The sequence below is a fragment of the Girardinichthys multiradiatus genome, chromosome 9 (genome assembly GCF_021462225.1).
Source record: "Girardinichthys multiradiatus isolate DD_20200921_A chromosome 9, DD_fGirMul_XY1, whole genome shotgun sequence".
NCBI lineage: Eukaryota > Metazoa > Chordata > Actinopteri > Cyprinodontiformes > Goodeidae > Girardinichthys > Girardinichthys multiradiatus.
Genome location: NC_061802.1, coordinates 26,189,115 through 26,205,034, shown reverse-complemented (window position 1 = coordinate 26,205,034; position 15,920 = coordinate 26,189,115). Strand labels below are relative to the sequence as shown.

General features: G+C 37.0%; 1 protein-coding gene across 1 annotated transcript in view; it reads right to left on the bottom strand.

Moving 5' to 3' along the window:
• LOC124873256 (voltage-dependent R-type calcium channel subunit alpha-1E) overlaps nucleotides 1-15,920 on the bottom strand; it is a 187,815-nt gene that overhangs the window by 165,299 nt on the left and 6,596 nt on the right. Inside the window, exon 2 of the mRNA XM_047373777.1 lies at nucleotides 3,344-3,900. Within this exon, the coding sequence (XP_047229733.1) occupies nucleotides 3,344-3,867 (524 nt within the window). The 5' untranslated portion in view covers nucleotides 3,868-3,900. The remainder of the gene's footprint in view (nucleotides 1-3,343; nucleotides 3,901-15,920) is intronic.

Genomic DNA, 15,920 nt, shown 5'->3' with positions numbered 1-15,920 from the left:
CTGGGAGTCATTAACATCCAAAGGAAATTTAACTGATGACCCTGTCAATTATTTTCAAAAACTTATTTTTGACAAATTTCTTAATAAATGTCAGCTTTTACCCTGATTATGACACATCTGTAATGCAGTGGAGCGGGCTCATGACAATTTCAGTAATAGACCATTGGGTATACTAATGTGAAATTTCTAACATGCTGCACTTACTTTCCTTAATACAAAATATTTAGAAAGAGTAAACCCTGCACAAAAACACAATCAAGTTGTATTATTAATGACTTAGTGTATCAGACTGGCCTGCAAGCAAACTAATTTCATTTGAAAACCCAAAACAGTTGGCTGGTGAGCAAATGCTGACTTCCATCCCTCCTGCCAGGTAGCTGAGGTCTGCCGTTAAATGGCAGTGAGAGGTGGATGTGCATGGTTGTAATGCCTTCTGACTCACTGTATTCAATGTCCTCTCAGCAGCTTCAGTCTACATCTGTCATGAAGTATAACAGTAATTATACTGGGCAGGGTGGAGAATAGTTTTCTAGTCCATGGTCAAGCATCTCTACAGACCTCTTGATCCACTAATCACCCACGTGGAAACTACTGTCACATGAACCAAAGTATCAAATGCAAATTAAAGCAGGAGAAGTTCTCATTCATCCTCTGTCTCCTCATCACCTCCCCAGCATTTAGCATACATCATCTCCTCTCTCTTGTCATCGTCCCACTCTCTCTGCAATTAGCTTCCCCAAACCTCCATTTCTTTAGGCGTAGCTTATGATAAGATGTGGCATCCTGCACCTGTGGGGAAAAAGGTACGAAGGGGAGCACAGCAGGCATCTAGAGGTGAAACTCCGGCTTCAGCAGGAAAACACGTAGGGGGGTGTCACTGCAATAATCAGCTAGAAACCTCCACCACACCGCAGGACAGGAAGCCAGAAAACACACACACATACACACAGGCTACTTAATATTCAACACATCGAAAGAACATGTGAATGAGTACACACATACACATACTTATTAATGTTTCACATTAAAACAAGCATCAAAATTTTGTGTTTTGATGCAAGAAAATGCAGGAAGACAGTTGTTGAGCTACAAAAGTCTGGTTATTTAGTGTACAATTTCCAGATGCTTGAAGGTTCCATGTTTATCTGTTTAAACAATCGGTGTTGAAGGAGCTACTGTATTTTTTCTGTTGGACATTTTGGTCCTCTAATGTTTTTTGAGCTACTTCATTTGTTTCCTTGGTCTACATTTGTTTAAATTAATTTGACGGTATGATTAATGATCAGACAACATTATAAGAAAATAACAAAACTCAGGTAATTTATACAGTGTTCAGCCAAGGTGTTTCATGGCATTTGCTAAACAGTAAAAAGTAATACCAATGACTGGTCATAATTTCAGTGAAATGAGCATCTGGTTTTGTTTTGTAAAACATGGGAAGCATCAGATAGTTGTTAGAAGGGTGTTCTTCTATTTTCACTGTAACTGAATTTACCATGTACTAATAAAAACTATTTAGAAAAGCAATTATATTGCGATTATATACGAATCCAAGTCATTATGAAACCTTTCTTTAAGGCACGCCAAAAATAGTATGCCCTTTTTAATGCAGACGACCATAAAAAAATACAATAATAGCCCCCAATATGTACATTACAAGCATCCATAGAATTTAGCCTCATTTTAGGCTACATTTAAATCAGAAATTGAGAAGTATTTTGGTTGCAGCTTTATAAGTTGTTGTTGTCCTCACTGTCGAAGTTTGTTGGATTGTATTTTTAACCTTTTGTCAGTTACATGAACTACTCAGTTTTCAGTTCATTCTGCCATTATAAGGTCAATTTTTAAAAAGCACTGGCATGTCTTGAAATCTGACCCTGAAGTATATTTGATTTTTAAAGATCCTTCTTTATTCACAAATAAAAACGAAAAACCATTGAATATCGTACCTTTATAAAGTAATTGTTTTTCCATCTCCATACAGGGAAATTGTGCTATTAATTGTTAATGATGCTTCTCACGATATTTCTTCATTGAGATTTTGTGGTATTGAACAGGTCACTCTTTTACCTAGGGGTGGTGACCTTGATACGCTACTCAAGCGTTAGGGTTTTTGGATTTATACCCTTCAAACTTTGGCTCCAAAGGGACTAAATTATGAATTGTTTTAAATATGTTTGTTTAATTTTAAATAAAAATGTTAACTCTAGATTCTACATCATGTTTCTTTCCATTTTGTATTTTTTATGTACATAAAGAAGTGATTGGTCTTTGTATGTGTTGAATTTAATATCACTGCTTATGAGATAATGTGAATTGATATATATTAAATCACTTTTTATTTCAGCTTTTAATCAAAGAAATGTGTTTGTCTGATGAAATTATGTGACCGAAGTGTTGCATATTAAACTTTTGCATGTAAACAGTGTGCGTAGTTTCCCTTTTTTGGCCTTTGGCTGTTCCATTTATGGATGTTTGAAGTTCGTTAGATTTTTCTTGGGACATTTTTATGCATGAAATTCTACGAATCCGCCTGCATTTTCCACACCATGGCCTGAGCCTGGATTGACGGGTCGACCAACCATCAAAATATATATTTTTACTGTTTTGCCGGGGGTCTTTCTGCATGGAGTTTGCATGTTCTCTCTGTGCATGTGTGGGTTCTCATCGGGTACTCCGGCTTCCTCCCACAGTCAAAAGACATGCCTGTTAGGTCAATTGATCACTCTAAATTGCCCTTAGGTGTATGAATGAGTGTGTGCATGGTTGTGTGTTGCCCTGCGATGGACTGGCGACCTGTCCAGTGTGTATCCTGCCTCTCGCCCATAGACTGCTGGAGATAGGCACCAGCTTCCCCGCTATCCACTATGGAATAAGATGTAGAAAATGACTGACTGACTGACCAATTGTTTTTGTCTCCAAAGAGAAATTGTCTGAAGATAACATCTAACACTGATTGTTCTTAATCTGAGAACCATGTTACAGTTGTGCAAGAGAATTGCAAAATAATATAAAATGTGTTGATCTTTAAATATAATAAATATTTGTATATGATAATTAAGTGTTTCGAGAAAAAAAGCAGAACATTATAGGCCATTTTGGTTTGTTTGGCATTAAAATTTTACTGGTTTCCAAATTAAACTTTTAGTTTCTAGGTGACATTTCTGCCTTCAGGGCTTTCAAAAACAACTGATGAAACAAAGGCAGCCGGCAAACTTTGATTTGTCACACTGAAAGTACATTGGAAAGTGTAAGGTAAGGGTACTCTGAGAAACAAAATATCTGTGTAAAAATATGCATTTAGAAAGCTATGGAATTGTTTTGTAACAAACATCATACTTACTCCCATTCTTTACGTCGAGCCTGTGGTGTGCTATGTATTTTATGGGCCTGGTGTGCTTTGACAATGTCTCTCTGCTCAATCAGGCCTCCCCGTCGTCTATTGATTACGTTAGGACTGACAGCCAAATCTCCATCCACCCCAAGCATCCCAACTCCACCGTCAAACGTTGTGGCCACATCCAGAGAGAGCCCAACACGGTTCGGGTGGAGATTTTGAGCCTGCCCAGACATCTGTGGGAGGTAGAGGGTGTCGTAGCTGGTGGACAGACTCTGGGGCTCCAGGAGAGAGTGAGGCTCAGAGTAGAGGCTCGAACCTCCAGCCAGCCGTCCCCGGTGTTTCTGCCAGTTTTCACAGTCCGTTGGAGAGGGGTACAAGACGTGCTGCTTGGGGCTGCTGCTGCCACACATCTGTCCAAAACCAGCTGCTGGACACTCAGGCCTCTCTGAGACTGGAGATTGCCCCAAAGCATTGTGGTCATCTGTCAGAGACTGAGAGCTGACAGAACACGAGCCCAGTTCCAGCATGGTGGTATAGCTGCCTGGATTCTTAGCATAGTGCTGCAGAAGGAAAAGTAGCAGAGGTTAGATGCAGCACAAGAAGCACTTACACACATAGCAGTGATTAATCATTCTTAACTGGCATTGCATACTTGGAGACAAACAAGTTCCCTTGATCAAGCCTACCAAATTTAATTTGATTATCAGTATTTGTTATACACAGAATTTTATGATAAATTTATAGTCCCTTTGTGGCACTACAACAAAAAAAAACATCGCTTAGTTAGTACTATCAACAGTTGAATGGTACTGTTCTGTATGCCATCTCATCTTGGTTAGGCTCTATGAAACCCTTTACACTGTTGTTACCTCACTCACAAATTTACACATCTACCTCTCACTATTTGTCTCAAACACACACACACAAAACAACACACACACATCATTGTGCCTTTAGGAGACTGCAGTAATTGGACAGGCCAAAAATCAAACTGCCAAGCATGTTATTGATGAGGTACCTGCATTGCAGCTGCCTTCCACTACAGGCAGAAATACAAATGCTTAAGCTTTCTTTATTTTAAGAAGTCTAGTTTTATTTGGGTCATAGAGATAATTTGTTTTTAAATATGATTACAATTAACTCGTGTGCTATTTTATAGTTACTTTCTTGAGTATAAACAGACATAGTGATCGCTGTTGGGAAATACTGTTCATCACAGCCATTCAAATAAATGCCAATATTTACAGTTGCAGCCAACACCACCTGCTTCACATTACAACACCTCAACTATAGTGTTACCCTCCAAAATATCAACTGGAAGCACCAGGATGGGTGACAAAGAACCGAACCATGGTATAAAACACTCAAAATTTTCTGGATACTGTTTAAATGTGATTGGATGAGATCTGGGGAAAGCCAGTCCAATCCACTGAGACCCCCACTCTACAACTACATGGCACCAAGGTTCTGTGACTTACTACACCTCTGAACATTTCCAGATGTTTTTTTTTTTATCATGCTGTGATTGGGTGGAGGCTCATGTTGTTGCAAAACAGTGAAAGGTGCACCCTGGATATTTACAGTGCCTTGCAAAAATATTCATAGGGGCTGCAATATATATAGTTTTCAATAATATTGAGGTGTTATTTTAACGATAAGGCAGCTGGCATTATTGAGTATTTCTCTCAATTGCCAAAAGACCCACACAAACAAGTATGATGTAATTGTACCCATGTGTACTGTTGTACAGGTATAAGCAGCTTGCTAATCATTTGGTGTAAGTATGCTGTTGCTAAGCTATGTTTGAAGAAAAAAAAACAGATAAACATGTTAACAGCTTTGTAATTACTTAGCTTATTTGCTAACAGACTGCCAGAAGATATTGACATCTCCTAAATTCAAACTCGCTGTAAGACAGGGTTGTTTGTCTGTCGCGGGGAGATGGCTTGGTATTAAGGAGGATGTTAAACATTGTCCACTCTGACAAGTATGTGGAAAAGCAGTTAGCATGAAAGATGGTGCCCCAGCGAACCAGTTTCACCTTCTCCAAACCAACCACCAGACTAACCAATTTATGTTTTGCAGACAGTAAGCTGGTTAGTCAAATTCAGAAAAAACTAAGTAGAGATTATTTATTTATCTATTTATTTAGTATATTTTAAAGGTGAGATTATTGCAATAAGACAAATTGAAATGGTCACATGATAGTCACTACAAGAAGACCACATAGTTTCTATAACAAAATACAGGTTGTCAGTGAACTCCAGATTAAAAGCTGTAAATAAGTATGGGGAAGCTGCCAGTTTGCTCCGGTCTCTTGATTAGTAATAACAACATAGAGGGGAGCATCCCCTCCAAAACGACTTTTTATTTTCTGTCGTTATTTGCAGTTTTGAGAATTACCATTCAGAATGTAGAGTATGCGTTTCAAAAGTTTAATATTGTGAAAAAAATCTATATTTTTTGTCACTCTTTTTAGAAAGTGAAACCCACACACTATATTGCCAAAAGCATTTGCTCACCTGCCTTGACTTGCATATGAACTTAAGTGACATCCCAATCTTAACCATAGGGTTTAATAGGACGTTGGTCCAACCTTCCCAGCTATAGCAGCTTCAACACTTCTAGGAAGGGTGTCCACAAGGTTTAGGGAATTTTTGACCATTCTTCCAGAAGCACATTTGTGAGGTCATAAACTGATGTTGGACGAGAAAACCTGACTCAGTCTTTTCTCTAATTCATCCCAAAGGTGATCTATCAGGTTGAGGTCGTCCATGTCTTTATGGACCTTGCTTTGTGCACCTGTGTAGTCATATTGGAAAATGAAGGGGCCATCTCCAAACTGTTCCCACAAAGTTGGGAGCATGGCTCCACTGTTCTAGAGTTAGCGGCATGCTTTACTCCCACTGCATCCGACTCTTTGCATTGCAGTTGGTGATGTATGGCTTGGTGATGTATGGCTTGGATGCAGCTGTTCGGCCATGGAAAAACATTCCATTAGGCTCTCTAAGCACTGTTCTTGAACTATGATGAAGGCCACATGATGTTTGGAGGTCCGTAGCAATTGACTCTGCAGAAAGTCGCCGACCTCTGTGCAGCATGCGCGTCAGCATCCGCTGCCCCAGCTCTGGTCAATAAAACTGCTGGTTTGATCTTCATAGACACTCAATGTGCATATAATTTTTTATTATTATTGTTAGGTAGTCATTTTTATCCCCTTTGTGTAGAATAGTGCTTGTTAGTTAGGTGAAGGTTTTTGGACCAGAATGGTGGTACATCAGGGCTATATGGCTTCAATAAATATTCACATATATTTAAGAGAAGCGTTTGTGTTATTTCGTGCAAGAGTGATTTATCTGTCAAGATAAGGTCGAAGTTCCCCAAAGCGGTTGAATAAACAGTGACATTTAGCTTGGTTTTTGGTTAATAATGATCAATGATTAATGAGAATTTACTAATTGTAATTATTAAGGGCTTTGAGCCCATAATCACAATATCAGAGGACATCTCTGATATTGATTTGTAAGTAATGATTTCTGGTTAAGAGATTTTTAACTATAATTTTTGATAAATATTTATTAATAATCCTAATCTTTACACAGACAGGTGGACTATTTATAATTTAGGTAACTTCTAAAGGCAATTACTTTTATTTATAGGTATCACAGTAAAGGGGGTTCAAAATGGTTGCCACCCTTTTCAGATTTTTCTCCATAAAAACATTTCTCCTATTTCACAACTAAGCGCTGCTTTGTGTGAATCTATCACACAAAATACATTGAAGTTTGAGGTCGTAATGGTTCAAAGGGTGTGAACATTTCTAAACGTAGCCGTGCTGGGGATATTGCAAAAGTAAATATCCATGCTTTCTATCAAGACAATTTTTTTAAAGATATACATCTTTAAAAGAACTGTCAGACATATTTAGTAACTTTGTGTAAGATGCATAGAATACATATGCTGTGCCATGATTGCCTTTTCCTGCTGTAAAGTCTCTGTTTAGTTGATCAGTAAAAATCCTGAAAACCTGAGATCCACTCTGTAGCTAGAAACTTGATCTGCAAATCCACTCTTGCCAGTGTTGTTCTCTCTCACTGGCCTAAGTATGTTTAAAATATAACCAACCCTCTGAGCATCAGAACCAATTATATAAGCTGTAACCCAGCCTATCAACACAAATAATCACATAACACTGCCAGAGCTATGCTTAATTGTGCAGTTAGGAAGAAGAAAAACTAACAATGACATCTCATTTAATTATCTTTAGTTCTCCTTTATAGGATCAGAGATTAGTGACAACTTATTTGGTTTTGGTGATGTGCTAAGCAAGTGTTAGAAATGACAGATTTAATTTTCAAATGTGCTCCTGAACAATGTATGTGGCTGCTCCTCCTGAAGTCCATTTCATTTAGCTGAATGATGGATTTTTGGGTTTTACAGCCCTTTAGAGAGGAAAGCTCCCAAATAACTTGTGTGGTAAAGATAGTGAGCTGTGAAAACAAGATGCTGCAGATGAAGACACACAAATACTCCACTCTCTATGTTTATAAGCACCCATGGGTATGATGTGTAAAAAACCTTAAAACAAATTCAATTTAGATTGAAGTTGCATAATTCCTCAATATAAAATTGTTTAAAAATCTAACCTTTAATTTAGATGCATTTATTTAGTGGGGAATAAAATACCTTGTTGAAGAATAATTGGTTTAAAAACAATTAAAGGTGATAACCTCTTCGGCATTTTTCTTATAATATTTTACACAGCCCTTCTTGCCAGTACAGCAGCACCTAGTCTTCTCCCATAACATTTCACAAGAACGGAGCATTCAGATTGAGGGATCTTTGCACTCTACATCATTCCTGGATTATTGAATATATTCTTCAGCTCCCCCTGATGGGTTTTCAAAAGAATTTAGGACACAAGTATAGGATCATTATCTTGAGTCCACCTGATTTTAATCAAAAACATCCAACATCTCAAAGAATTCATGATGCAATGCAGTGTTACAAGGGTCTCAGGGCCTTTGGAAAAGAGACAGGCCCACAGCATCACAGATCCTCCATATAAGTGAGCATAATATTAGAGAGAAAAATCTAATTGCAAAACTGATGCTGAACATTGCAGTGACAGTAAAAATTATGATTAACCTACATTTTCCAGACACTTTTTTTAACTAGGAGACACTGTCCCCATCACTCTGCTGAGTTTTCACATCATAGCCAGTTTAAACTGTGTATGCCTTATGAAAATGTTTTAAGATTTCAACAAAGAGAAAAAAACAACAAGCGCTCTTCCATGCACCCCGAATCCGCCCACATATACCCCTCTATTGCTTTGCTTCAGTAGGCAGAACTACAGTCCAGACTGTGGCCGTGCAAGGCCAAACAAAACCAAACAAACACAAAAAGATAGTGAACTTGCACAGGATTTTGTTGTTTGATTCCAGTAGGGGAAGAAAAATGTCCAGGGAACAATTATTGATCTGGGTCTTATCGAATCCATTTGCAAAATTATGCTTTTGAAGTAGCTGAACAGAAATGCCAACACACTTAGATGGTGTTTTGTTCAATAGAAAACAAAATAAAACTTTTTGGCCTGACATGGAAAGTGGGAAGATGTTTTTTGGTGATCAGAGAAAACAAAGAGGCTCAATCCAAAAATAAAGAAATTCTGAAAATAGTGGTCAATGTTTACTTTAAATTGCCATCTATACAAAACAGACAGTCAATGTATTCAGGTGTGTTATGTAATAAGATTCAGTCTACAGTTATTAATCACACTTTTTGCTTCCAATAAAGCAGAAACCTGGCAGGTTTATGATGATTAGCTATTATTTATGTGGACAGAAAGGACAAGAAATACACAGATAAGGTTTATTTAATATGTTAAGACATATCTTTCATCATCTTATTTGTTTTCATAGCTATATTTCAATGATTCACAAAAGTATCCATAGTCCTTAATCTTTTTTACAATTTGTCTATTAACAACTACAAATTTGGCAAAAAATGACTGAATGACATTTTTTGTACAGATAACCTGGAAAGTGTGGCATGCATTTGTGTTCAACCCCCTTCAACGAATAAAATCATATACAGCCAAGTATCTTCAGAAGTCACCTAATAATTAAATACAGTCTATGGAGTGTGTAATTTTAGCTCAGTAAAACTCCAGTTGTTCTGTGGTTTGTTAAAGAACTTTTGTGAACAAACAGCATCATGAAGAGCAAGGAACACAGCAAACAGGTCAGGGAGAAAGTTGTGGTAGATGTTTAAAGGAGGATTAAGTTGTGAAAAAACATCAGTTCAATTTAAATTATTTATATAGCACCAATTCACAACACATGTCGTCACAAGGCACTTTACAAAGTCAATTTAATTGAATAATACAGATTCCAAGTCAAGTACATACATTCCAACTGACCCTAGTTATTAGTCAAATTCAGTTAATTATTAAAATTGCTTAAAAATTTTTCTATATAAGAAAACCCAACAGGTTGCACGAGTCAGTGACTTGCAGAATCCACTCCTCCTGGATGAGCATGTAGCGACAGTGGATAGTTGCTTGCATTGTGTTGTTGACTTTTCAGGAATTCTTCATACTGAGAATGTAGCAACAGTGAAAAGGAAAACTCCCTTTTAACAGGAAGAAACCTCCAGTAGAACCAGGCTCAGCATGAACGGGCAGCTACCATAACCAACTAGGTGTTTGAGAGGACAGAGCATGCACACAAAAAGAACACAAAAGCTCTGATCCAGGAGTACTTTCTATGTGAAAGAAAAGTAAAACATTAAAGGCAGTGGTAGGTCCCTAATGACTTTATCTAGGAGAGAAAGACAGCTAAGCAGATGGACTGTTTTCAAGTTTAGAGCATGAAAGAGAGCACATACAGTTAGTCGTAGTAAAAGCCCAGCCAATAGCAATGTCTAGGAGAGAAACACCAAACAAGAAAAATTGTATCATGTGTAGAAGGAGAACATAAAGTTGTTGGGTTAAATTTTTAATGTTAAACCAACAGCAAATAACTGAAAATTGGAGAGTAGTAGGAGAATGTGGCAAAGTGAGGGAAAGTGGTTATTATGTCTTTCAGCAAACCTACACCTAAAGCAGCATAACTACAGAGATACCACAGGATAACCTAAGCCTCTCTAACTATAAGCTTTATGAAAAAGGAAAATTGTAAGCCTAGTCTTAAAAGACAGGGTGTCTGCCTCGCAGACTAAAACTGGGAGTTGGCTCCAGAGGAGAGGAACCTGATAACTAAAAGATCTCCATCCCATTCTACTTTTAGAGACTCTAGGAAACACCAGTGAATGTGCAGTCCGAGAATGAAATGATCTGTCCGGAACATATGGAACAATGCATGAGTGAAGAGAAGCTAAAATGAGAGAAATATGATTTCTGTTTTTCATTTTCATCAGAACTCTTTCTGCAGCATTTTGGATCAGCTGAGGGCTTTTAACTGCATTTTGTGGACATTCTGATAGTAAAGAATTACAATAATCCAGCCTTGATGTAACAAATGTATGGACTTGTTTTTCGGCGTCAAATGTTTGCCAATTATCAATGTAGCACAGATTGTTTTCAGGACACCAACCTAGACAATATCACTTGCCTTCAACATCTCAGAGCACTGTTAAATTCACCATTTAAAAATAGAAAGAGTATTGCACAAATGCAAAATCCCCAAGACATTACCATTTACCTAAACCGGGAAGGTCTGGTCAGACACCTTTAGAATTTAACACTTTACATCACTCTGAAGAAACCCATGAAACATGGTAGTAGCAGCATTATGCTGTGGGAATGTTTTTTCTTCAGTAAATGCAAGGAGGCTGGTCAAAGATGAGGGAAAAACAGGTGACATGCATGGAAATCCTGGGAGAAAACCAGTCAGAAGCTTCAAGACTTGACACTGGGGCAGAAGTTCACCTTCCAATAAGACAGCGACCCTAAACATACAAACAAAGCTGCAAACCACTGCAGGCCTTACTTGGCCATAATTGGTCAGTCTTAATGAGAGACAAATACTTTTTAAGGCACTGCACATATGATGCTTAGAGGTGCTGATGCTGTTTATAGTCACACATCTCAACATTTATCCTCCCTGAAGCACTCTGATTAACATTTTATATCTCATTTGACTTTAAGGTGCTTCAGAGGAAATAGTTGGATGGATCCTGTGACCGTTTTCCTTTTTTTAAATATCAATCTTTGTATAACTCTGCTAATGGCTCATTTAGCTAAATGTCAAACCTGCCATTCCTCAGGTTCATAAGAATTGAAATTGATTCATATAATCAGACAAAGATAAAATCTATGATTTTATTAACCATTTGTGTCTAACATTGTGCACTAATGTGGCTACCAGCAGCCTGAAAACACACCACAACCTCAAAGCTTTAAAAACCCTTCACAGAGTCAGACGTCAAGGCTCTGCTAGTTTCCCCCTCAATCTCCTGTGGCTGCTCCTCACGATAATCAGAATCATATAGTCAAGAAGGTCGACAACGGTTTCTAAGTTTGTTCATTAGCTTTTAAGAAGCAGTTTGCTGATTAGCCCCGGTTGCTTTCTAAGCTTTTACTGCCATTACCTGAAATTACTCATAAACATCAAACCCACAGCCTAGTGGCAACTCCTCTGAGTCACTTTGGGTCACATGAAAAGAAACAAAGAATACAGGTATTCATTTAAACTTGATCACAGGATTGCAGGGGCCAAACCGTATTTCACACTATTCGCTGGACAGCCAGGTGTTTGCAAAGTTAATAATGAGAAGTGAAAGCAAGGCTGAAGCAGGCAAAAGCACCTCCTCACACCTGCTGGGGCCTAACTAACAGCCTGCATGACTGGCTAATTACACATCATACTGCAACCATCCGCCGCCCGGCCTGGATGTCAACCTAGTGAGTGGCCAAACACGTGTCAGGAGGTGTTATGTCACCTGAAAAAAATTGATAATGTGTTGAAGACAAGTCAGGTGTGAACTTTCAGCCTGCTAAAAATAACAATTTTGTTTTTAAAGAAGTATAGTAGATTCAGAAAATCTCTGAGGTTCAGCTTTAATATTCTAGGAGGGTATTCAAGAAAAAGTCTCTCATACTAAAGATGGCAAGTTAATCTCCTGCAGTGTTAGAAAAACAGTCTGATGATGTTTGAAAAGGTTAAGATGGAAGGGAACGGCAATAAAGGCAAAATAAAACTTAAAAATTCGTATAATATTAACTAAAACTAAACTTTTCTCTTCTATTTGTTACCCGGTTTGAGTGTATACATACAGCTAACAATACAGTGTAATTAGAAACAGAACAAATAGGTGCATTTCAATACATCAAAATGTTGTAGCTATTTTTTATATCTGTACTTCAATTCAAAAAGTTAACCATAGACCCCTTACAAACGGATAGATATATTTCAATGGTCTATTTCCCTTATTATTTGATAATTATGGCCTACATATGATGAAAACTTAAAATTCAATCAATTTAAAATCAGATTATGAAATCCATAAAAAATCTACAGAAATATCGCCCTCCTGAAGGTATTTCCGTAAACTGCACAGTACATGCCTTCAATGTTTGGTCAGGTTTTTTTTTTTTTTTTTGCATGAATTACTGCATCAATGCAGAGTGGCATGGAGATCAGCCTGTGGCACTTCTGAAGCGTTAAGGAAGCCCAGGTTGCTTTATTAGCAGCCTCCAGCTTGTCTGCATTGTTGGGTCTGCTGTTTGGTAGGTTCTTCTTGACAATAACCAATCATTTATCTTTAGTATTCAGGCCACATTGATTTTCTGGGCAATCAAGCACTGAATTTGCAGTTTTATTAGCTGTAAACCACAAACACCCAAATTAACAAGAATAAATACTTCAAATATATCATTCTATGTGTGATGCCTTTCACTTTTTAAATCAATGAAAAAATAGCCTGTTATTTTAATTTACTGAGATGTACCACTTCTAAATTCTTTATTATTGTTAGAAAGGTTGCTTTTGTGTCTATTTTCTTAGTTTATTCTTGTGTTCTGTTCTTTGGATTGATTTTTCTTAGATCAGTGTTAGTCTCTTTCTTTTGGTTTGTAGTTTTTTATGCCTGGTTCAGCTTTGTGTTAATTATTAACTTTCCCTCAGTCTGCCTGTTTGCTCTCTTCCACAGCTGTTCCTAATTCCCTGATTAACTTACCTGCATTCAATGTCACACTCTACTCTTCCCTCAGTATATAAGCTCACTAGTTTTATTGTTCTTTGCTGGTTCCTTCCATTACTCTGCAAGTGCTCCATGTTCCTCTGTGCATTTTGGTCCTGCTCTCAACAAACAAAACATGTGGTGTCAAAGTTTGAAGCCATTTTCTGTTTTGCTTTGTCATTTTACAAGCTTGTTTGCCCTGTTTCAACAAAGGGACTGAACGAACAGTTCAGTCAGTAGTAACAAAACTTGACGGTAGCAAGTCAAAGTCTCAGAAGGCTACATTAAAACATGGATCAGATGCAGAATTCAAATTTTCCCTTGCTCAGCTAAGGCCCTGTACACTGAGCAGTTATTCTTTGTAAAATACAATCACTTGATATTACTGAACTGTGTAATATAGAGTGCATTAGGCAGTTCCAGAATCTATATAATAAATTTAGAGCTTTCAATAACACTCCATGTTTGCATTTTAATTAACAGACAGATGCAACAAAATATGGAAATTGGGAAACGTTATGGTGCAGACTTAGGTTCATTCCACCCACCATCACATCCCTTGCTAGCTACTGGTGTCTCTTAATCATTAATTCCCTTCATTTGTATCTGAAAATTATCGGTTTTAAAAACAGACATACTGTATGTTCCTTAGAGGATACCATTTGCCTTTAATCGTTTCTGGAAATTGCAAAGACTTGGTAGATTTCTTTTCCTGTTTTGTCTTTCATTTTTAACTAACCTGTACTTTTTACTTTTTTTTTTTTTTTCATTTTTAGGTTTAGCAAGTGGTGTAAAAAAAAACTGCACACAGCTTTTCATTCAAACATTTTTACACTTGCTTCTCCTTGTATGCAGCTGGGTACTGAACGTATCATTCATTTAATGAATCCATTTAATGTTATCATATTTTTGTTTGATGGTTATTCACCTTATTCTAGTGCTACAATATTATTCTGCAACAGCAACAACCTCATATTCCTGCAGGGTTCATTAAATTTTCATACCATCATTATGTTAGTATTGTGCAGTAAACATTGAGCAGCCATGAGTTTGAATAGATCAAAGTGTTTGACAGCAAACATACTGGGGAACTGTTTATGTGGATTTCTTTCAGCTTTAATTCTTAGATTTTTCCCTTACAGCATGCCACAGCTGCCAGTTAGACTGGGAGATTACACTGTATGGTTTTGAATTGACTCTGTTTCTGTATTTGGTCCATTTGACAAAAAAAATTATAAATAAAAGTCAGTCTTTCTTTTTTATGTTCCAATTTATCCTGATTTAAATAAAGATAAAGATAAAGAATAAATTCATCTTTTATTGCAGCAGCACAATATGCTAATGTAAGTCTTTTTGAACAGTCCAACCTTTAATGAACATTTAACAGCGTTTTTAACAAAATCATTACTGGTACAGTTCTTGGTACTACTAACAATCAACATAAAATAAATGTAAGCAAAGAATTTTTTGGTATTCTTTAGATATTTAGTCGATCAGAGTCTCTAGGAGCAATTAGTATTCTGTGTAATCTGACTGTGTTTCCTCGGGGTATAATTAAACAGCCACTAATTAAAATGGGAAAGACATGAAAACATGGCTTTAAAATAAGTCTGTTGATGTCTGTTGACTTTAAATAGCTAATAAAATTGGCAGAAAATTAACTCAGTCTAGTTATTTAAACAAAAAAACAAGTTTAAAACAATTACAATTGGACAAAGTTGAGGACCAATATGTGTCTTCCCACCATGTGCAGTGAGCAGGATGGTAAATGAGGTAAGAAAAAATAAATCTCCAAAGCTCATTCTTAGAGAGAAAAAAGTGGCAACTTGGCATCACCATGTCTTCACACAAACCATTAGATGCTACTTGTTAAAAGGTTGTTTGGGAGACATGAAAAAATCTGTTATGAAACAAAAATAGGATCACCTCATTCCCACTGTTACGTATGGTGGGCAATCTGTGATGCTGTTGGCCTGTTTCCTCCAACTGTCTAGGGAACCTTACTAGAGTTCATGGTATTGTGCAAGTAACATGGGATTTTAAATACAAATCTGCTGGCTTCTGCAAATTAGCTGAAAATGAGTTGTCATGGGAAACAGGATAATGGTCCAAAACATATAGCCACATCAACACAGAAATTGTTTAGTACAGGTCCTTCTCAAAATATTAGCATATTGTGATAAAGTTCATTATTTTCCATAATGTAATGATGAAAATTTAACATTCATATATTTTAGATTCATTGCACACTAACTGAAATATTTCAGGTCTTTTATTGTCTTAATACGGATGATTTTGGCATACAGCTCATGAAAACCCAAAATTCCTATCTCACAAAATTAGCATATTTCATCCGACCAATAAAAGAAAAGTGTTTTTAATATAAAAAACGTCA